The sequence below is a fragment of the Triticum urartu genome, chromosome 3A (assembly GCF_056163025.1).
Source record: "Triticum urartu cultivar PI428250 chromosome 3A, HENAU_Tu73, whole genome shotgun sequence".
NCBI classification, from domain to species: domain Eukaryota; kingdom Viridiplantae; phylum Streptophyta; class Magnoliopsida; order Poales; family Poaceae; genus Triticum; species Triticum urartu.
The window spans coordinates 516,643,355-516,665,508 of NC_141875.1; the positions used below are offsets into that span (position 1 = coordinate 516,643,355).

General features: G+C 43.7%; 1 protein-coding gene across 1 annotated transcript; it reads right to left on the reverse strand.

The window, feature by feature from the left end:
* Positions 1-1,072: 1,072 nt before the first annotated feature.
* Positions 1,073-7,462, reverse strand: LOC125544826 (auxin response factor 3). The gene is made up of 10 exons (XM_048708591.2): positions 6,858-7,462; positions 6,697-6,753; positions 5,966-6,148; positions 5,771-5,855; positions 5,009-5,099; positions 4,765-4,929; positions 4,213-4,329; positions 4,064-4,139; positions 2,334-2,496; positions 1,073-2,220 (listed from the first exon to the last, which is right to left on the reverse strand). Exons 1-10 carry the CDS (start codon positions 7,083-7,085, stop codon positions 1,424-1,426), a joined length of 1,962 nt encoding a protein of 653 aa, XP_048564548.2. The 5' UTR covers positions 7,086-7,462; the 3' UTR covers positions 1,073-1,423.
* Between the last annotated feature and the right edge of the window lie 14,692 nt (positions 7,463-22,154).

The following is a 22,154-nucleotide window of genomic DNA, read 5'->3' on the forward strand; positions in this document are numbered from 1 at the left end:
GAAAGTTTTCATAAACTTTATTTCTCCGGGTCGAAAGTTACCTGGTCTTTGTCCATGAGTTATCTGGGTCGTGCCGTATAAATTACCATGTTTTTTACGAAAAAGTTATCAGGGTGCGTTATAACAACTATTTTTTTCTCTAGGTCAAAAGTTATCGTGATTTTTGTGTGAGTTATCAAGTTCAGAGGTTATAAATTACCATGCTCTTTACGAAGAAAGTTATGGAAGTGTGTTACAACAACTTTTTTTCCTGAGGTTAAATTTTTACCTCGGTGGTTGTGCTCGAGTTATCAGGTCTGTGTTGCACATAATTACCAGGTCTCGTGCAAAAATTATCATATTATTACACATAAGTTCCCAAGGTATGTCAACAACGTTTTTTTAGGTTAAATACCAGAATGTACTTTAGAAAAAAGTTACCACTATGTTGTATATACTAACAAAGCAGCTGACTATCTAGAAAAATAAAACAAAAGACAGTACAAAAGGGAAGAAAAAAAGGTTAAAAAAGAAAAGAAAGAAAATGGTTTATCTTTCTCACGGTCGCGTCATCGTGGAGTATAAATATTACCTAACCTAATTATTGCCCAGAATTTAAGCTAGTTCAGTTGGTTGCGAACACCTATGTTGAACCATAGGTAATGGGTTTGACTCCCAATTTGTACATGTTTTTTTACCACACCAGAAAAAAGAAAATGGGAGAAGGGAGGGGAAAGAAGCGGAGGGGAACGAAGCGGGGAGCGCGGATCTGTCGCTAACGACCGACTGGTCGTTAGCACAGTCCTTTGCCAAATAGCACAACGCGTGATGGCTTTTGGTTGGCCAGGCGAACGTCCAGGCTCCGCAAACCTCCCACAACTACATCTGGTTTGTGAAAATTTGGACGCACATAGTGTTTGTTCTCGGAGCTAAGTTTTTTTTAGGGATCTCAATTTTAATAGAGAGCTAGGAAATTCTCATATGACAGAGACTTGGCAAAATTGATGGTTTGGTCAATCGACTGAGCTTTAAAATATTCAAAATCTCTCCGTCTAACACTACTGTAAACGTTGCCGTATTGGACAAAGATAAGGCAAAAACACGAAATAGGGTCCATTAGACACATAGCATAAATTAAGTACTAGCGGTGGTACATCCATGTCCAAGGAGATAGCAAATCAAGGTTCGATACAGATACAGAAGCGACACACATAAAGTCGTCTAAAATACATATAAGGCTGGAGGATTGGATGGACTAGAACGACAAGTAGTGTGCATCAGGAATACGGCTGGGACCGAACGACCGAGGGAAAATGCAAGGAGTGGCAGCTGCATGCTCACATGCATATTCACCGAAGGTCCCTGAATGCGCAAAGACTAATTATTAAAGTTTCTTAGAAAGAGCACTACGAAGTACTTGGATCATACTGGAACTGGAGTGGCATCATATTCCCAGTGGAGCGGCGCAGAGGGCATGAAGAGCGCCGGGAGTGGCGCGGTTGTATCCAAACAAGTCTAGCATCCGCGGATTCTGACAGTCGACTTCATGGTTCCCTTCCTTGGCACAGTCTTCTTCCGTTGGCAACATCTTCTCAGTCAAGGAAAACCCGAAAAGCATGCAACTGGTTCTGGCAACCTTCCTTCCATCAGACCCAAGCTTAGCAGCACCATCACCAGAAGCCTTTCGAGTTCCAAGTGGGTTAGGCTGGCTGCCAATCGCAGCTTCTTCGTTGTTCTTGCTGGCCAGCCAGAGCTGTGGTGCAGCAACTGTGGATGAGGGCGAAGCCACTTCTGCTGGCGGCGGAGTAGACAGGGAGAGAGGATATCCTTGAGCTGCAGATGAAAACCCTCCGTTCATGGCGGACGAGGTGCACATGTAGTTGTACAGCCCATATCCCCCTTTGGCGGAACATGTATCAGACACCATTCCTTGGAACAAAGGAACCGTCTGACAAACTTCTTGACCTTGCAAGACCTCCGGGAACCCAACGGATTCACCGAAGCCTACAGGTTGGTAGGCGAAATAGGGGCTTTGAGGTGGAAGCCTGCTTGCTGGACCACTCAGCATGCAGCTTCGTGTATCAGCAAGGAACCCCGTACCATCAGAACGCCTGAATTCTGTGGCGCCACCTGGCTGAGGAGGACATGTAACACGATGAGTTCCAGAACCCATCAATTCTTGACCTTGCAAGACCCTGGGGAGCTTATCAGCTCCCACGGAGTCCGGACGACCATTTCCATCTACAACATTTTATGGCCAAGTCAGTTAACATATGGTTAAGAGTCGTAGAATACCAAGCATACGTGGTTACCTACAAAACATCAGCACTGTGCCGTGGGAAGTGGGAACTTACACAGAGTTGGGACGTCCACATTTCCCTGAGGGCACAGTTTAGTTCGTTTAGAACTGGATGCTGACAGAGACTGAGCAATAGAGACCGAGCCACCAACTATCTCGATATCCCATGGAGATAGTCTATTTTGGCTATTACAGTCTGTGCCATCCTCCCATCTTACCTGAACAAGAGGGTATCATTTCAGTTCACAGATAATCAGTGAACCAGTCAGCTATTAATTAATGCTTGGTATAAAAGATACTCCCTCCGTCCCACAATATAGGAGTGTTTTTGACAGTACACTAGTGTCAAAAAACGCTCTTATATTATGGGACGGAGGGAGTACAGTACAACTCTTAATGCAGCTTCAGTTATTCTACAGCTAGAGCAAATTAGGACATAACTTCCAATTATCAATTCATTTTCTAAAAAGACATTTTCATCACCATGCTATGTTTTAAAAAGTACCCCTACCCAAAGGATAAAATCTAAATAATAAAATGTGCGACTTAATCTCTACCACTTGCTTAAAAAAAGAACTATTCCTTTTTCCTTGAAAACCGCCTTAATTGTCCCACCTTATATTGACTTACCGAATAAAATTATGTTTCCTTTGGTAAGCCAATAATTGTCATTAATAAATTGATATATGATAATCTAATTGATCGCGCTATTGCTCTTGGTATCAATGAAGATTCATTCCAAAATAAGGCCGATTGGATCGAGTTGAAATTCATGCGTAAAATATACGATGATACGGAGCTCACCTCCAAAAATCATGGTATAGAGTTTTTCACATCATTGATAGATTATTATAAACAATAAGATCGGTCATTAGCTATGAAAATCCAAGCTTAGTTAAACAATACTAGTATTAGCTTGGAACTTGAGAAAGCAATGGAAAATGACCCCAAAAACTTCATTATTATGGCTATAAGCCTACTTTGGTCAAAACAATACTAATTTGAACTAAAACCATGACAATTATTCTGGAACGAAGGAGTACCAAATAAGTTTTTTTTAGGTAGGTAAATCACGGGCAGAATCCTATATCCTATATACCTAAGAGAGTCATCCCCACTAACTATTTATCTCAACATGCAAGCATGCCACCTCATCATACAATAATGAATGGGATAATGCCCACCTCAACATGCAATCATGCATGGGAAAAGACCCACCATAACATTCAACCATGCATGGGAATTTTTTTTCCATCTAATTATTTTACTTACATTTAATAAATATTGTTACAACTATACATAATCAAATATAATAAGTCATGTATTTTAAATTTTGGTTCTCATGTTATCAACCAATTCCTGCAGCAACGTGCGGGGTATCCTCTAGTTTTATAAACATTTATTTACACAATCACATTAATATGGGCAGGTAAATTACAGGCTAACATAATAGAATATTGCAATTATCTAGTATCTAAAAAATTGCATTTTAGGCTATGTGTAAACACTATTTTTTGGTAAGGCCATAAGGTGGATTGACAAGTCTCTGTGCATAAATTTAAGGGTGAGTAAACCTGAATGTGAGGATGTGTCTTATAGCACATTGTGAGCACTTTAAAGTCCTTCAAGCCTCATTAGAGCATTTTAAGTCAGGTTCATGGTCAGGCAATATAAAGGGCCCAGAAAAAAATACAATTATCCAAAATACTGCAAGGCAGGACGAAGATAATGGCGTTCTGAATTGCTAAGACCTAAATGCTTAATGCAATCGACTAAAATGCCTACCTGCAGGCTTTTCCATTTTGAACCAGTCCACCTAATGGGGTCTACTTCATTAATACCTGTAATTATTCCAGATCGCCTACAAAACAGGAAGTAAAACTCAGTTACATATTGTACAAAACTAAATTTTAGTTGAGTTGAAAGGGACAGACCTCTCATTAACATCTTCACTCCCGTACTGAATCTTAAACCTCATTCCAATACAAAATGGACGATTCAGGCTCTTCAGGAACTTCCAGTACGGAACAATAAATTCGGATGCAGCAGCCCTGTAGAGAGTTTAATAAATTCAGATTCAAAGTATGTACATGTTTTATGCTCGCCCAACCTAAAAGGAATAGCTTTTCTATGGTTTCAGTGAACAGGTTTTACTGTCCTTTTGTAGTTAAATATTATAATGTATTTTCTTGATGAACAATATGACTTATATACTCCCTCCATCCGAAAAAGCTTTTCCGGACGGAGGGAGTATGTGCTCAAACTAGAAACCTACAAATACAAACAGGGTTGTATCATACTGCTATTTTTAGCAAGCACCAATAACCTCCTTGTTCACCATCATCACCACTATACTACTTAATGTATGGGAAGGCGCTGTGTTAATTAATAGCACCAATAATGTATCATCCAGAATTATATGTCCAATTTTAGGGCAACCTTATAATACTACTTAAGAATGAAAATTATATGCTTAATTAACAAACCTTGGATTGTAACAGATGTGAAAAACACTTCTATGTTTCAAGGAATTAGCCACAGCAGACAGTGTGTGTATCTTTGAGCTGTTGCTATTGAAAGATTTCAGAAGGGCCTCATTTTTAAGCTGAATGGCTCTCCTTACACCAAGTCGTAGTTCACCATCATCACCACTATAAAAGGGAAAACACTTTATGAATAAGAGAAATAAGGACAGAAAGATTTAAAGTTCATCATTGTTCATTTGCTTACCGGAGAAATAAGACTGCATCCCCAGAGACAAGTTTCTTTTTATTGACAAACGAACTCCATCCAGTCGTTAAAAGATGCCTACGTGGTTGACCTGGAAGCAAAGGAGCATTTTCATAACATCGCACATGTACATTGCTAGAACAACAAGATACTGATATATTTGCTTCAAAATCAGAATGAATGATAGGACCGCGGAGAGCAGTCTGACCATTATTTTGAAAAAAAAAATGTAAGGCGCTGTGTTAATTAATAGTGCAATAAACAAAAAATAATAATGTAAGTTGCAAATGCATAATCTAACTCATATTAGTAAATTTTGGGCTGTGTAAATAAACCTGCTTATGAAGCATAAGATGTGGTGCTGGGAAAGGTTACCAAGGGAACTTATGCCAGTCCATCAAAGGGCTAAACAGAAAAAAGAGAACAATAACAACGCCCAGCTTACAAAAAAGAACTACCTGTGAGCTGAAAGTGGAAATTTAGAGTTGAGGCTACATCTTCCATATATTTAACAATGCTCACTAAAAGAGTTCTCCAAAATTATATTAGGTATGTGTGTTTGACGACTAAAAAGCAGTTACAGAGAGCTTTCTTCAGTGGGCTTTCTTTGCCTCCGAATAAATGATTAGATGGAAATATCATACATAATCTTCCAATTGAAGCATCAAGTGTAACGTTTACCAGCAACATAAAAATAATACATAATGCAAAAAAGAGCACTGCATGCTCCTGGTCAAGCACTACATTCAGCACTGATCTCACCTCTATAGATATGGCGGAACCTCCACTTCGCTCCATGCAAATCCTTTGCAACAAGCTCTTGGGAAGGCCTGACCTGCTGGTAGTCCTAAAAAGAAACAATATAATTGAAGTGGTTAGAGGCGCAATACAAACCATGAAAACAAGGAGTCATTTCAAGAGCCAAATGGCCCAGACAGAATTTCCAAACTCACTCACCAGTGGAGGGAAACAGTCCTCGGCAGCACGGCGGGGAACAGAGAATCCCCCGTGTGTGCTCGTGTCAGAGGCCGTTAGTGTCTTGCAGAACATGTGCAGCATCCGGGACTTCCTTTCTCCATCGCCATCCTCCATGTCATCTTCGCCTTCAAACCTACCACCTCCCATGTTCTTCTCAAAGACCTGAACCAATCAAGATTGTGCGGTTATGATGCATTCGGCATGTCCATAGGAACAATCAACAGTTCAACTTCAAAAACAGAACATTCCATTTCCCTCCTTTCTAATAGAAGAGAAATCCAGAAGTTTGTCATTTCGCATTGGTGACTTAAGTTGATAGATTATAGTACTGGCATTCCTAGTTAGCTTTTTCTTTTACAGCAACTATCCCTAGTTAGCTTAATAGGCCAGGCATGCTAAATCAAGAAACATTGCACGACGAAAGGTCTTCCGTGGATTAGGATGCATGCAGTAAATGAAGTACTCCGTAGCTAAATGATGGAGTACTAAGGAATTGCTAAAAACACCTAGTAGTTTATGTACACATGTACTTAGTAAACAAAATGTAGGCGTTATTAATTACACTGCATCATTGCAGCATGCGGAAACCTGAACACCAACCGAAGCGGCCACACATTTCACCTCACACCCCCAAAATCCCATGGAAAAAATCATGGGGGCACACACATGAATCCAGCAAAGTGACTGGATGGAGCGGCATCTATTCTTACCTCGCCCTCCGCCACCATAGCCAGTCGCGCATAGACCTCGTCCGTCGCCGGATCCGCCTGCAGCAGAGACAGTCACCAGATCAGCACCACAGCCAGCACAGGAAGAGGCCAAAAACGAGCGATGACACGAGCAGCGGCGCGGCGTGCTCCGAAGGACTCACGCATAGCTCGACGTCCACCACGCGGCACGCCACGTGCGGCGGCAGGGCCACCGGGACGTCCCCCCCGCCGCCGGCCCCGGCGAGGTGCGCCTGCGGCAGGTAGACGACGGCGCTGCCCCGGCGCGGCAGCGCCACGACGGGCCCCGCGCAGGCGTGCCACAGGTCCCGGCACACCGACACCGCCGCCGCCTTGCCAGGCTCGCCCGCCGCGTTGAGATCGATGCCCATGGCGCCCGCCCGCAGCCCAGCCGTCCCGTCCGGAAAAGAGGGGGCGCGGTTAAAAGCAGGCGGGCGAATCAACCGCGCGCGGCCGCGGGGAGGATGTGGGAGCAGCGGGATGCGGAGCAGGGGGAGGGCCCCATTAATGCCCCCGAGGGCGTCGCTCTGCAGCCATCTCCTTGTTCTAGCCCCCCGTCCCCATGCCGCCCTCGATCTCCTCCTCCCCCCTCCCTCGGCTGCCGCGCGCGGAAGCAAGGTCGCTGTTGGGGTGCTGTTCCTGCTGCCGCTGCCGCTGCCGCTGCCGCGTCGCTGTGGGCTGTGGCTGAGCCTGAGCCTGAGCCTGCTGGGGACTGGGACACGAGTCGCCCACGATTTTATGACGCGGGCGTGAGGCGTGGGGCGTGGGCGTGCCTGGGGACGGATTGGGCGGGGCTTTTCCGTCGTCCTTGGCCGCTCTTTTTAGGCCTTTTTTGGTTCATAGTATAGGATTATCGTAGGAATAGAAATTTTGTAGAAAATGAGATGGCATGTATGTCAAATCCTATGAGTAGGAATAGGAAAGGAGATGTCATTTGGTTGACATCAAAGGAATTTTTTCATTGAGTCTAGGTTTTTTTTTATTTTCCTATGAAATGTGGAGGATAGGAACCAATCCTGTGTAGGAATAGAAATCTATTCCTATGAACCAAATGGCTCTAAAAGAAAAATTTCTATAAAAATCCTATTCTATGAAATTCCTATAAAATTCCTACAAACCAAAGAAGGCCTTAGACTTTTAGTGGCACGGCGCGGTGCGGTGCTTCGTGCTTTGCTCCGCTGCCCGCCCGCTCAGTGGCCACTGCTCGTGGCCGCAGCGGCTGCCGTTTTAGGCCCTGTCTGATTCAGCTGTGGATTTTTAAAAGCAGCTGTGAAAAATTTGTTTTAGAAAAATAGCTATAAAAAATCTGATGTGAAAAAGATGTAGGTCATTTGACAAACTATCTGATACAGCTTTTCAGATTTTGACCTGCAGCAGAATCAGATTTTGAAAAACACGTCCTGGGATGCTTACGCTTTTGGTTCAGATTTTGACAACGGATTTTTGAAATCGGATTCTGCTGAGTTCACCCTTTGATTCAGATTCTGCTGTGCGGCAGCGAAATCCGTCGATAAAAGTTGAAACAAACAGGCCTTAGGAACCACTGTTCCCCCACCAGGAGGCCACCGCCAGGCCCAGGCCCAGGCGCCAGCGCCTCGGGTAGGGAGCCTACAGTGCCCTGCCACCCTACCCCGTCAGCCGTCACCAACGGTAGCCTCGCCCCTCGCCCTCGCGTTACGCTTACCCCGTCTGTCGTGTCGTCACGCCTCGCCTTTTTTCCAACGGTGGTGAAGAAAAACGGCCGTTCAACCTTCGTTCTGAACAAAGTCAGACGCCCGCCTTGTGAGCTCGAATTTATCTACTATACTATGTCCGTTTGTTTGGTTGTGGATGGACACATGTGGCTACTTACTTACGTGCGTGCGTGCGTGCATTTGGTGATGATGGTGGCGTAGGAGGACGGCTGGCCGTAGGTGATGAAATGAAAGCGTGCGTTTATGGGCCTGGGTCCTCTCCTCTACTAGGACAGGTGGTTCGGTTCCTACCTATCCATGCATCCATCTCGGCGCTGTCGTGTCGCGGCACGTATCAATGCGTGCGCCCGTCGTCGATCCGCTTCAATGCTAAGCATGCAGTCGACCGATCTGACTGAGTGGCTGACTGGCTCTGCTCTGCCTCTGCTGCAATCAATGGCCGATAAGCACGCAGTGATTGCCCGCCCGCCCCCGGGCTCACGGCCACGGCCACAGTCACAGCCGCAGGCCTGCCTGTTTCATCTCCTCCCGGCGGAAGACAGGGAGCTGTAAACGACTGGAAACCGGTCCGTCCAGCTCCGGGCAGCGTCGCAGCGCGCCAGGGCGTGGTGCGGTCAAACTGGAACAGGCCGTGCCGTGGCCATTTCCCTGCTGCGCCAGCTGCTTGCTATTTATAAATCGTGTGCCCATGCTAGTCCAGTCCAGTCCGTGATCAGGCACGGCAGGCTAGCTCATCAAACCTTTTCCTTCGATCTAAGAGCAACGCGCCGATCCAAATCTAAATTAACACCTATTTTGTTTGCTTTTTGTTTGTTTGAACTGGCTGCCCGTTCATCGTTCGTCTGTATCGGACCAGTGCACTCAATCGGTTGACCCAATTTTCGCCCGTGCAGAAAACAGTTTAAAAAGAACCCATGGCCAAAGATCATGCCAACAGCCATAACATCGTCCAGAGTTCATGTCGGCGGCCATGCAACGTCCGACATACATGCAAGCCTCCAAAAAAACACCACACAGTTCATGTTGACGCGCTTGCCAGCGGTCGGCACACATGCCAGCACACAAAAAATGGGTGGGAGCTCAATCACGCCATCTCGACCGTGGTCATGCCGACACGCTTGTCAACATACAAAAAGATGGCGCTCTCCACGATAGATCAATAATCAAGTTTGAGCATATCTGCCTGCATCTTCTCGAACCAAGGCCTCTTCCTCGGGAATACGGTGCTCAAGTCCACCTTCATGATCTCCATCCCCTTCAATATGGAAGAGAGCGCCACTTCTTTTGCTTTGGTCTTGGCTTTGGTCGCCTCGATCGAGCATCTTCGCTTGCATCTTCGCCTCCATCTCGAGCTTCTTTGCTTGCATCTTCGCCTCCATCTCGAGCTTCTTTGCTTGCATCTTCGCCTCCATCTCGAGCTTCTTTGCTTGCATCTTCGCCTCCATCTCGAGCTTCTTGCTTTTATATCTCCATGCAGGTCTTCATTTGCTCTTCTTTGTCTTGCCGACGCTTCTCCTCCCTTGTATCCTTTTGGGTCATCTTCCTTCACGCTTGTCCTCTTATTTGGAGTTGGTCTTTCCCCGCGGTCGCGGCTTCTCTCCCTCACCATGCTCCTCGACGGCTTCCAGGCCTCCATTCTTCTGGAGGGCCGCATATTGCTCCTTGAATTTCTCGTCGCCCTTTATGACCATCCAACAATGGGTGAGAGTCAACGGCTTGTTCCCATGTTGGGCCTTGAATACTTCCAAAGCTTGGAATGCCTACAAATGAAGACAAGAATGCATATTCATATGGATAACGGTCAGGCAAGCATGAAACAACAAAACGAAGATGGAGGAATGTTTACCATGTCTTTGATGCCGAGGCCACTCATGGGACGGCCTTCGATGCTCTCAAGGGTGGCACAAAACTTATTGCACTCTTGTTGTATGACCCTCCAGCGCTTTGAAAGGGACACCCACCCACGCTTGCTCTCCACCTTGTACGGAGCGAACTTCTTGCGCTCATGAAATTGGCGATGAACTCTTAGCCAAAAGGTTGATGCCTTTTGCTCGGCGCCGATCTTGGGGTCTTGTCCAATGTCCCTCCAACATTCACAAAGGAGTTTGTCCTCATCCTTTGTGTACGCCTTCGTTTGAATGCTTTGGCGCTTCTTGTTTGCATTGGCCTGGGTGGCGAGCTCGTCGGCAAAAAACGAAGACCCCCCCCTCGATGTCCACTTCATCTTCTTCCACTACAAAATTTGGTCTATTTAGTGACAAAAACCCCGGTGACAAAACAGGAAATGACGCATAAAATCATTTCTGTGACAGTCCACCGTCACGAGGTGTTTTCCTCCCGGAGCAGGGCCCTAACCAACTTTCGTGACGTTCCGGACTGATTTTTGGCAACGTATTGGGCCATCACTATGCTTGTCCATTTTCTGGGACGAGTCTCAGTGTCACGGTTAATGTTGGTGGGTATTTTTTTTTTGTAAATGTAAACAGAAAAATAATGAGTAATTGTTTTTCAGCTAACTCATTTAGCGGAATCTCTTTTCATAATAGCGGGAACTTGGAATTGGGATCGTCCGGTTCCCTCCTAACAAAGGGAATTGGGATCGTCCGGTTCCCTCCTAACAAAGGAATTGGGATCGCCGGTTTAGGACCCTCCATCATACCACGCCCCCAGAAGCTAGTCGAGAGGCTGGCACGGCGAGGTGAACATGGCTGTGAGGGTATGGCGAGGTGAACGTGGTTGCGAGGGTACAACGAGGCCACGCGCCACAGTTGAAGGGTGAAGTCACGCGCGACAGCTGCAGCGTCAAACAAGGGCGATTTCAGGTGAGATATGTTTACTAAAAAACATCGTAGCAAATATCAGGTGCGTTCTATTTACTTTTCATATTGTACAAGCAATGGATCGTGGTTGGATTACTCATGGAGCGGTCCTCACGCCACCATACATGGCTGGCGTGAATCAGTTTATGGAATCCGCTCCTCCTCACAACAACGGGACCGAAGATATGTTGTGCCTGGATCGGTGAATGATACGTCCATTTTGCATCATGTTTTCCTACTGTTATTTATAATGGTTATATGCATAATAATGCTTTTTGGAGTAATTCTAATGCATTTTCTCTCATAATATGGAAGGTTCACACAAAGAGGGAGAATGCCGATAGCTGGAATTCTGGACCTGAAAAAGCTATGTCAGGCACCTATTATGCACAACTCCAAATGAGCTGGAACTTCACGGGGATTTTTTATGGAATAAATAAGAATTATTGGAACAAATAACTACCAGAGGGGGCCCAGACGCGTCCTGGTGGGTTGTGCCCTCCTCGGCTCACCTCCGGTGCCCATCTTCTGGTATATAAGTCATTTTGACCTAGAAAAAAAATCAGGAGAGGACTTTAGGGATGAGGCGCCGCCGTCTCGAGGCGGAACTTGGGCAGGAGCACTTTTTCCCTCCAGCGGAGCGATTCCACCGGGGGAACTTCCCTCCCGGAGGGGGAAATCATCGTCATCGTCATCACCACCAACTCTCCCATCTTGGGGAGGGCAATCTCCATCAACATCTTCAACAACACCATCTCCTCTCAAACTCTAGTTCATCTCTTGTGTTCAATATTTGTACCGAAACCTTAGATTGGTGCTTGTGGGTGACTAATAGTGTTGATTACATCTTGTAGTTGATTACTATATGGTTTATTTGGTGGAAGATTATATGTTCATATCCATTATGCTATTTAATACCCCTCTGATCTTGAGCATGATTATCACTTGTGAGTAGCTACTTTTTTTCTTGAGGTCATAGGAGAAATCTTGTTGCAAGTAATCATGTGAACATGATATGTGTTCGATATTTTTATGGTATGTATGTTGTGATTCCCTTAGTGGTGTCATGTGAATGTCGACTACATGACACTTCACCTTATTAGGGCCTAAGGGAATGCATTGTGTAGTAGTTATTAGATGATGGGTTGCGCGAGTGACAAAAGTTTAAACTCTAGTTTATGCGCTACTTCATAAGGGATTGATTTGGATCCAAAATGTTAATGTTATGGTTAGATTTTATCTTAATACTTTTCTCGTAGTTTCGGATGCTTGCAAGGGGGTTAATCATAAGTAGGAGGTTTGTTCAAGTAAGAACATCACCTAAGCACCGGTCCACCCATATATCAAATTATCAAAGTAGCGAACACGAATCAAACCAACTTGATGAAAGTGACTAGATGAAATTCTCGTGTACCCTCAAGAACGCTTTGCTTATTATAAGAGACCGTTTTGGCATGTCCTTTGCCTCAAAAGGATTGTGCTACCTTGCTGCACTTTTGTTACCATTGCCATTACTTGCTTGTTACAAATTACCTTACTATCAAACTACTCGATACTTATAATTTCAGTGCTTGCAGAGAATACCTTGCTGAAAACCACTTGTCATTTCCTTCCGCTCCTCGTTGGGTTCGACACTCTTACTTATCGAAAGGACTACAATTGATCCCCTATACTTGTGGGTCATCAAGGCTCTTTTCTGGCGCTATTTCTGAGGAGTGAAGTGCTCTTGGTAAGTTGAAATCGGCAAGGAAAAATCATTACTACGTGCCGAAATTTATTATCACTTGTTACTATGGAGAACAATCGTTTGAGGGGTTTGTTCGGGGTATCTTCACCTCGACCAGAACCACACTTAGTTACCCCTCAACCGACTGCACCTAATGAAAATATTGGTTATGAAATTCCTTCGGGTATGATAGAACAACTGCTAGCTAATCCTTATGCAGGAGATGGAACCGAACATCCTGATATGCACTTGATATATGTGGATGAAATTTGTGGATTATTTAAGCTTGCAGGTTTACCTGGAGATGAAGATAAGAAGAAGGTTTTCCCTTTATCTTTGAAGGGAAACGCATTGGCATGGTATATGCTATGCGATGATATTGGATCTTGGAATTGGAATTTCACCAAAAAAATATCCTATGCATCTAGTTCATCGTGATCTGAATTATATATATAGTTTTTGGCCTCGTGAAGGAGAAAGTATCGCTCTAACTTGGGGGAGGCTTAAGTCAATGTTATATTCATGCCCCAATCACGAGCTCTCAAGAGAAATTATGATTCAGAATTTTTATGCTCGGCTTTCTCGTGATGATCAATCCATGCTTGATACTTCTTGTACTGGTTACTTTATGAAGAAGACTATTGAATTCGGGTGGGATCTTTTAGAAAGAATTAAACACAAGTCTGAAGATTGGGAACTCGATGAAGGTAAGGAGTCAGGTATTAAGCTTAAGTATGATTGTGTTGAATCTTTTATGAATACCGAGTTTTTCAAAAGTTTAGCACTAAACATGGACTTGACTCTGAGATAGTAGCCTCATTTTGTGAATCATTTGCTACTCATGTTGATCTCCCTAAGGAGAAGTGGTTTAAATATCAACCACCTATTAAAGAAGAAATTAAAGAACCGACCATAGCTAAAGATGGAACTATTATCTATAATGTTGATCCAGTTGTTCCTATTGCTTATATTGAAAACCCACCTTTACCTGTTAAGATTAAGGAACATGCTAGAGTTTCAACTGTGGTCAATAAAAGCTATATTAAAACACCCAAGACTGCTGAACAAATCAAGGTAGAACCCAGTGTTGCTATGGTTAAAGATCTCCTAGTAGAAAATATAGATGGGCATGTTATTTACTTCTGTGATGAAGCTGCTAGAATTGCCATACCCGATGAAAAAGATAAACATAGGCCCATTGTTGGCATGCCTGTTGTCTCGCTCAAAATAGGAGATCACTGTTATCATGCTTTATGTGACTTAGGTTCTAGTGTGAGTGATATTCCCTTTACCTTATATCAAGAAATTATGAATGACATTGCACCCACTGAAATAGAAGACATAGATGTTACTATTAAACTTGCTAATAGAGACACCATCACACCAATTGGGATTGTTAGAGATGTTGAAGTCTTATGTAGGACAATAAAATATCCTATTGATTTTCTAGTTCTTGGTTCCCCTCAGGATGACTTTTGTCCTATTATCTTTGGTAGACCTTTCATGAACACCGTTAATGCTAAAATATATTGCGAGAAACAAACCGTCGGTGTTAGTTTTGGTGATGAGTCTCATGAGTTTAATTTCTCCAAGTTTAGTAGAAAGCATTATAAGAAAGAGTTGCCTAGTAAGGATGCAATAATTGGTCTTGCTTCTATTGTCGTGCCTCCTACTGATCCACTAGAACAATATTTGTTATACCATGAAAATGATATGCATCTGCATGAAAGAAATGAAATGGATAAAAATTTCTTCGAACAGCGACCTCTGCTTAAACACATTTTGCCTATTGAAACTCTAGGAGGTCCTCCTCCACCTAAAGGTGATCCTGTGTTTGAATTAAAACAATTTCCAGACACTTTGAAATATGCTTATCTTGATGAGAAAAAAGATATATATTGTTATTATTAGTGCTAACCTTTTAGAACATGAAGAAGAAAGATTATTGAAGGTTCTGAAGAAGCACCGAGATGCCATTGGATACACTCTTTATGATTTAAAGGGCATTAGTCCCACTCTCTGTCAGCACAAAATTAATATGGAACCTGATGCTAAACTCGTTGTTGATCATCAACGACGTTTAAATCCCAAAATGAAAGAAGTGGTAAGAACAAAAATAATGAAGCTTTTGGAAGCAGGTATAATCTATCCCATAGCTGATAGTAGATGGGTAAGTCCGGTTCATTGTGTCCCTAAAAAAGGAGGTATTACCATTGTTCCTAATGACAAGAATGAACTTATTCCACAAAGAATTGTTACTGGCTATAGGATGGTATTTGATTTTAGAAAATTAAATAAAGCTACTAGAAAAGATCATTACCCTATGCCTTTTATTGATCAAATGCTAGAAAGACTATAAAAGCACACACTTTTTTGTTTCCATGATGGATAGTCTGGTTTTTCTCAAATACCTGTCTCACAACCTGATCAAGAGAAAACCACCTTTACTTGTCCTTTTGGAACATATGCTTATAGACGTATGCCTTTTGGTTTATGCAATGCACCTGCTACTTTTCAAAGATGTATGACTGCTATATTCTTTGATTTTTGTGAAAAGATTGTTGACATTTTCATGGATGACTTTTCCGTTTATGGAACTTCTTTTGATGATTGCTTAAGCAACCTTGATCGATTTTGTAGAGATGTGAGCAAACTAATCTTATCTTGAATTGGGAGAAGTGCCACTTTATGGTTAATGAAGGTATTGACTTGGGACATAAAACTTCTGAACGAGGTATTGAGGTGGATAAAGCTAAAGTTGACGCAATCGAGAAAATGCCATGTCCTAAAGATATCAAAGGTATTCGTAGTTTCCTCGGTCATGCTGGTTTCTATAGGAGGTTTATAAAGACTTCTCTAAAATTTCTAGGCCTCTTACAAATCTTTTACAAAAGGATGTTCCATTTGTTTTTGATGATGATTGTGTAGAAGCCTTTGAAACACTTAAGAAAGCCTTAATTTCTACACATGTTGTTCAACCACCTGATTGGAACATGTGTAACATCCCAAATTTTCAATTTGGAATGTTATACATTAGATCATCAATGCATATCATATTTCTTTTGCATTCTGGTTGATCCTAGAAATTCTACGCAACTCAATGACCCATGGAGAGAGTTGGGGATTTCGTTATTTTCATATTTGAGTTTTCTCAAATTTTGAGAATAGGATCATTTGATTTTATTTATTTTATCATCAATTATTTCTATTACAAAACTATGAGAGAGGGAATAAAATGACTTTCCCAAAACAAAGAAATATTGAGGATTAAAATCGAATAGGATTTTATTCCGGAGTTTTTCGGTGTTTTATTTGAATCTAGGAAAAATGTGCGTTTCTCAAAATTGCATTTAGGTCCCAAATAAATGTTCACCTTGTGAGGCTTGATTTTAGAAGCCCGTGAAAATTTATTTCGGAATTTTTGGAGTCCGTTTAGTATTTCTTTTTATTTATTTTTTTCTTCCGAGCGGAATATATTAAAAAAAACCGCGCCGCGCGCCGGCTGGGCCAAGGCCCAGCCGACGGCCCACCCCGCCGCCTGCCGTCTCCCTCCAGGAGACTGGAGCCGCCGCCGCCGCCCGAGTCTGGCTCGGAGCCGCCCCGCCGTGCCCCCTTCCCCAAGGCAGCACACCCCCCTCCTTAAATACCGGACCCCCCGCCGCCCCTCACCTCACCCCACCCCGCCCCGAGCCACCCGCCAAGCCGCGCCGCCGCCCGACGCCGCAGCCGCCCCGCCGCCCGTTCCGCCGCCGCCCGAGCCGCGCGCCGCCGCCTGCCGCCGTGCCGCACCCCGCCGCACCCCCGCCGACCCGCAGGAGCCCCGCCCCGCCCGCCGGAGGTATAGCCGCCACCGTTCGCCGTTCGTTTTTTTTAAAAACCGCCTCGGTTTATTTTTTTCTCTGGTTTATTTAATTAGTGAACGTTCACCGATCCGTTCGTTTTAGCGAACGTGTTCACCGGTTAGTTTCTGTTAACGAACATCCGTTCGATTAACTGTTTGTCAGTTTTCCTTTTTCTCGGATTAAATCCGCGATTTATCTGATCGCGATTCCTGATCTGATTTTCGTTTTAGTTTAACTTTTCGCTCGTTTATCGGAATCAGGTGATTCAAGCGTCTAGAGTTTCGTCTCGAAACTCTCTATCCATTTAACCAACTTAAACAAGATTTTGCTACTGTAAAATTTGCCCTAGATCCAGATTACTAGAACGAAGTTGTTTTCTTTCGCCATTTGACTTTCGTTGCTTCGTTCGATTTGATTCTTTTGCCAACCGGAGTTTTTAAGTTGAACCTTCTGGTTAGATCTCTTATTTGAGTTTTACCTGTGCATTAGATGAGTACTTATTGTATGCTCGTTTCTTTGTTTGCGATAGAGTATCCAGAGTGCGCTGCCTGTTACTTCGAATCGCTAGGTTTCCCGGATCATCAGCAAGGCAAGTAACACTTTGATCATACCTTTTCTATTACCCAGTTTTATTGCATTAGATCAATCCTCACACATTGCATGATTAGGATCTAATTAAATTGTGGGATGGGAAGTAGATGAGGTAGTACCTATTACCTGTTTATTTTCAAACCTTTGGGAGTTACTTCTATATTTGCTTAATATGCCATGCTATGCTAGTAGACGTGGATTGGGTGAGTGAAATCCATGTCAGATGTGAGATTGTTAATTAATGGTTTATCTAAGGTGGCAACTTAAACACACATCTGGGTGGATTGAGGCACCTGGGTATTCCAGGACTTGCCTGTTTTCTTTTGGACCGCCACCCAGGCTCAAAGGGATCATAAGACTATTCATACTAGAAACTTCCGTGTGCAGCCACAAGCTATTATGGGCTCTAGCATAGTTGACTAAGTTGTGCGAACTCTTACAATGGTAGACTAGCAGATGTAGGGGATGTAGGTGGTACGGTCTACCCGATCATAAGGTGCTAGCGCTTCTGAAAGACTATGTCTAGATCATCCGTCTTCTCAAACACCCTGTAGTGCGAGAAACCAAACGGAGGCGATCGAGTCTTGTGGGGAAAAGTGCGCAAACCTCTGCAGAGTGTAACAAACTAATCATGATTAGCCGTGTCCCCGGTTATGGACATCTTGAGTATCTAGTACCTGGATTATCATGTGAATCTCAACATGTTACTCTAAATTAATTTTGTTGGGTTATGTTTAATGATGATGCTTAATTGGGATTGAGAATGCTGTCAACCATTCTCAATGTTTAACAACTACCATGATAGTTAAATAAATTTTATTCCTTTGAAGTAGGGAAAAATTGGCTTTACGCAAAAACTGTAACCATAGAGCTTTCCACCAGCCAAATATGCATATAGTATAGCTGTTTCATTCCATTACTCTCTATGTGTTACCTTGCCAGCATATTCCATGTGCTGACCCGTTTTCGGGCTGCAACGTTAATGTTGCAGACTTTTCAGACAATGATTAAGGAGTTTTAGGTCGTGGTTCTATACTCAGTGATGCCGTTGGAGTTGATGGACTCACTTATCTTCCAAGCCTTCCGCTGTTATCGTTATTAGATGGCCTTAAGCCATATTTATTGTAATAAGTTTTTTTGAGACACTCGATGTAATAAGTGTGTGATTGCTACTCTGCTATAAATCCTCCGAGTACTGTGTGGTGTCAGCATTACTGATCCAGAGATGACACCAGAGCACAGAGATCAGACTGTTTGAGGTCTGGTCGCTACAGAGATGGTATCAGAGCACACGCTGACTGTAGGACACGATCACTAAGCTAAAAGACCTAGATCACTATTCACTCTCTTCTTCTCTGACTCTTCATCTTTTCTACTCTTTAGGATGGCGGATGTAAGGAACAAGTTCACACAACCGGATGAAGATACACCCTTTGGACGACACTTGAAGGAAGTCACTAGATACCTGAACATAGGAGTACCAAGCTTCACGGGAACCTACAACGCCACTTTACCTGAAGAAGAGCGCTGGATGATTCAAGTTTGAGTTCCAGGAAGGACGTTCATGGCAGTCACTGAGCCCATAGAGTTTTCTTTTGATGCACCAACTTGGAATCTAGGAAAGAGCATGGCAGCTCACATCGCCATGGGACGCATTGGAGAAGTCTACCGCAAGGATCTCAAGGATACTATCTACCAGATTTGTGGGCACCGAGATGAACACTGGGAGATGATCAGCACCAGGAAGGATAAATCAATCGCAGCTTTTATCCAGGAGCTAAACCAGCACATTCGACGACAGGAGAACCAGATGTGCGCCGACATGATAGATCTGAAGAAGGCTAAGACAAGAATCAAGGAACTAGAGGAAGAACTCAAGGCTACACGTGAAGATTATGAAGAAGAAATTGAAGTATTGGTGGAGAAGAATGACGACCTGATCAAGAAGATTGGAATATTTATGGGAGGCCCCACGCTAGTAGATGAAGACGAAGAACCCTAGGAAATTAGCCCGGAAGACTACATCATCATCGATGGCACCGACTCGGAAGCAGATAGTAGCGATGATGACTATGTTGATGAAGCTGGAGCAGATATCATGGAGTCTGCAACCGAAGAATATTTCTAGTAGACCACCTCATCAGTAGTAGTAGTCCACCATGTAAATATAGTAGTCCGAGCACTTTTGCGATAGTTAGATCGATTGTATGCCTTTGTTTGATTGATTGAAGTGAATTGTTTGCTTTTGCCTCATGTGCATATGGGTAGTGTTTTCTCTTTAGACCCCCTCTATTCTTATATCTCATCTTTTCTAAACCCTCAGATGCCTCCGAGATGTGACCCCGGATTTGCCTTCCCACTAGAGCTCACCCAGTTGATCCAGCAGTAGAACACATTGATGCAGTTGCTAGTACAGAATCAGAATCAGGGGAACAACAACAACAACCCACCACCACCACCTGTTGACCACTTAGCCTGTTTTCTTAGGCTGAATCCGCCGGTGTTTTCTAGTGGCACCGAGCCGATAGTAGCAGATGATTGGCTCCGCAAGATAGCTAGGGAGTTGACCACAGCAGGATGCACAGATGCGAAGAAGGTGAAGTTTGCCGCACATCAGCTAGAAGGACCCGCAGCATCATGGTGGGAGAATTTCACAGCCACTTTCCCAGTCGACACTGTCACATGGGACCAGTTTCAGCAGGCTTTTCATACTACACATGTTTCAGCAGGAGCTATGGCCATGAAGAAGCGTGAGTTTCGTAACTTGCGCCAAGGAGGACGGACAGTTGGCCAGTATGTGGAGGAATTTAGTAAGTTAGCACGTTATGCCCCAGATGACGTCGCTACGGATGCAGCTAAGCAAGAGAAGTTTCTGGAAGGAATGAATGATGAGTTGAGCATGCAGTTGATGGTAGCCACCTTCAACAACTACCAGGAGTTGGTAGATCGTGCTCTTATGATTTAAGGGAAGCAGCAGCAAATTGAGAATCGCAAGAGGAAATATGGACAAGGAAAATACAATTCAGGAGCTCAGCAGAAGCCACGTTTTACCCCTAGACCGGGAGGACAGTTTCAGCATACCCATGGAGGAGGTAGCTCGCACAATCACAATGGCACCAAGAATGGTAATGGCAATGGAGGAAGCAACGGCCAGAACCGCACCAACCCCTCAACCCCAGCCAAGAAGGACCTAAGTCAAGTCACTTGTTTTAAGTGTTCGAAGACAGGACATTATGCCAATGAATGTCCTGAATTACAAAATGGAATTAGCAATGGAAGTTCTGGGAAGAAGCCGAACCCTTTCAACAGGGGACAGGTGAACCACGTTAGCGTGGAGGAGGTTGAAGCTCAGCCCGATGCAGTAATAGGTAAGTTTTTGGTTAAGTCATTTACCGCACTCGTTCTTTTTGATACTGGTGCATCACATTCATACATCTCAAGGGGATTTGTGGATAAGTATAACCTACCAACCCAAGCCCTTAGGTCACCCATGTTAGTAACCTCGCCCGGAGGAGAGTATGTGGCTAGTCTATGGTGTGATCGGTTACCATTAAGGATTGGTAACTATGTTTTTCCCTCAGACCTAATAGTATTGGAATCTCAAGGATTGGATGTGATATTAGGCATGGATTGGTTATCAAAGTATGAAGGGAATATGGAATGTGCTAGTAAGTCAATTTTGCTTACCACCCCAGAAGGGAGAAGGACCAAGTATGTATCCCGGCATGTGCCAAATAGGACTCAAGTAAATTTCCTAATGGGAGTTGTGCAGGAGGAAGTACCAGTGGTAAGAGATTTCCCTGATGTATTTCCAGAAGAGTTGCCAGGCATGCCACCGGATAGAGATATTGAGTTTTTGATTGAGCTATTGCCAGGCACAGGGCCAATATCAAAGAGACCATATAGGATGCCAGCAAAGGATTTGGTGGAAATTAAGAAGCAGATTAAGGAGTTACTGGATAAGGGATATATTCGCCCAAGTTCTTCACCTTGGGGATCGCTAGTACTTCTAGTGGAGAAGAAGGATGGATCGTTAAGGATGGTTGTTGATTATCGAGGATTGAATGAAGTAACGATCAAGAACAAGTACCCACTACCAATGATCAACGATCTGTTTGATCGATTGCAAGGAGCTAAGGTATTTTCCAAGATCGATCTGCGATCAGGATACCACCAGTTGAAGATTCGAGAACAGGATATTCCGAAGACAACTTTTACTACCAGATATGGGCTATATGAGTACACCATTATGTCATTTGGTCTGACTAACGCACCTGCCTATTTTATGAACATGATGAACAAGGTGTTTATGGAGTTTTTGGATAAGTTCGTCGTAGTGTTCATTGATGATATCCTGGTTTACTCGAAGAATGAAGAGGAGCATAAGGAGCATTTGCGTTTGGTACTTGGAAAACTCAGAGAACATCAATTATATGCCAAGTTCAGCAAATGTGAGTTTTGGTTGAAGGAAGTAGGATTCCTCGGACATGTTATATCTGGTGAAGGTATAGCAGTAGATCCCGCTAAAGTTGAAACTATGACCAAGTGGGAAGCCCCAACAATAGTTGGAGAGATCCGGAGTTTTCTTGGACTCGCAGGATACTACCGGAGATTTATTGAGAATTTCTCAAAGATTGCGAAGCCTATGACTGAGTTATTAAAGAAGGATACCAAGTTCATATGGACAGAGGAGTGTGAGGCTAGTTTCCAGGAGTTGAAGAAACGCTTAGTTACCTCACCAGTGTTGATTTTGCCAGACCAGACCAAG

Excerpts from the sequence above, each read along its gene's own strand:
- LOC125544826 (XM_048708591.2), bottom strand. The coding sequence starts at position 7,085 with ATGGGCATCGATCTCAACGCGGCGGGCGAGCCTGGCAAGGCGGCGGCG. Across the intron at positions 5,856-5,965 it reads AGGACTGTTTCCCTCCACTG|GACTACCAGCAGGTCAGGCC; the intron begins GTGAGTGAGTTT and ends GTTTCTTTTTAG. Across the intron at positions 2,497-4,063 it reads CAAAATGGAAAAGCCTGCAG|GTAAGATGGGAGGATGGCAC; the intron begins GTAGGCATTTTA and ends CCTCTTGTTCAG.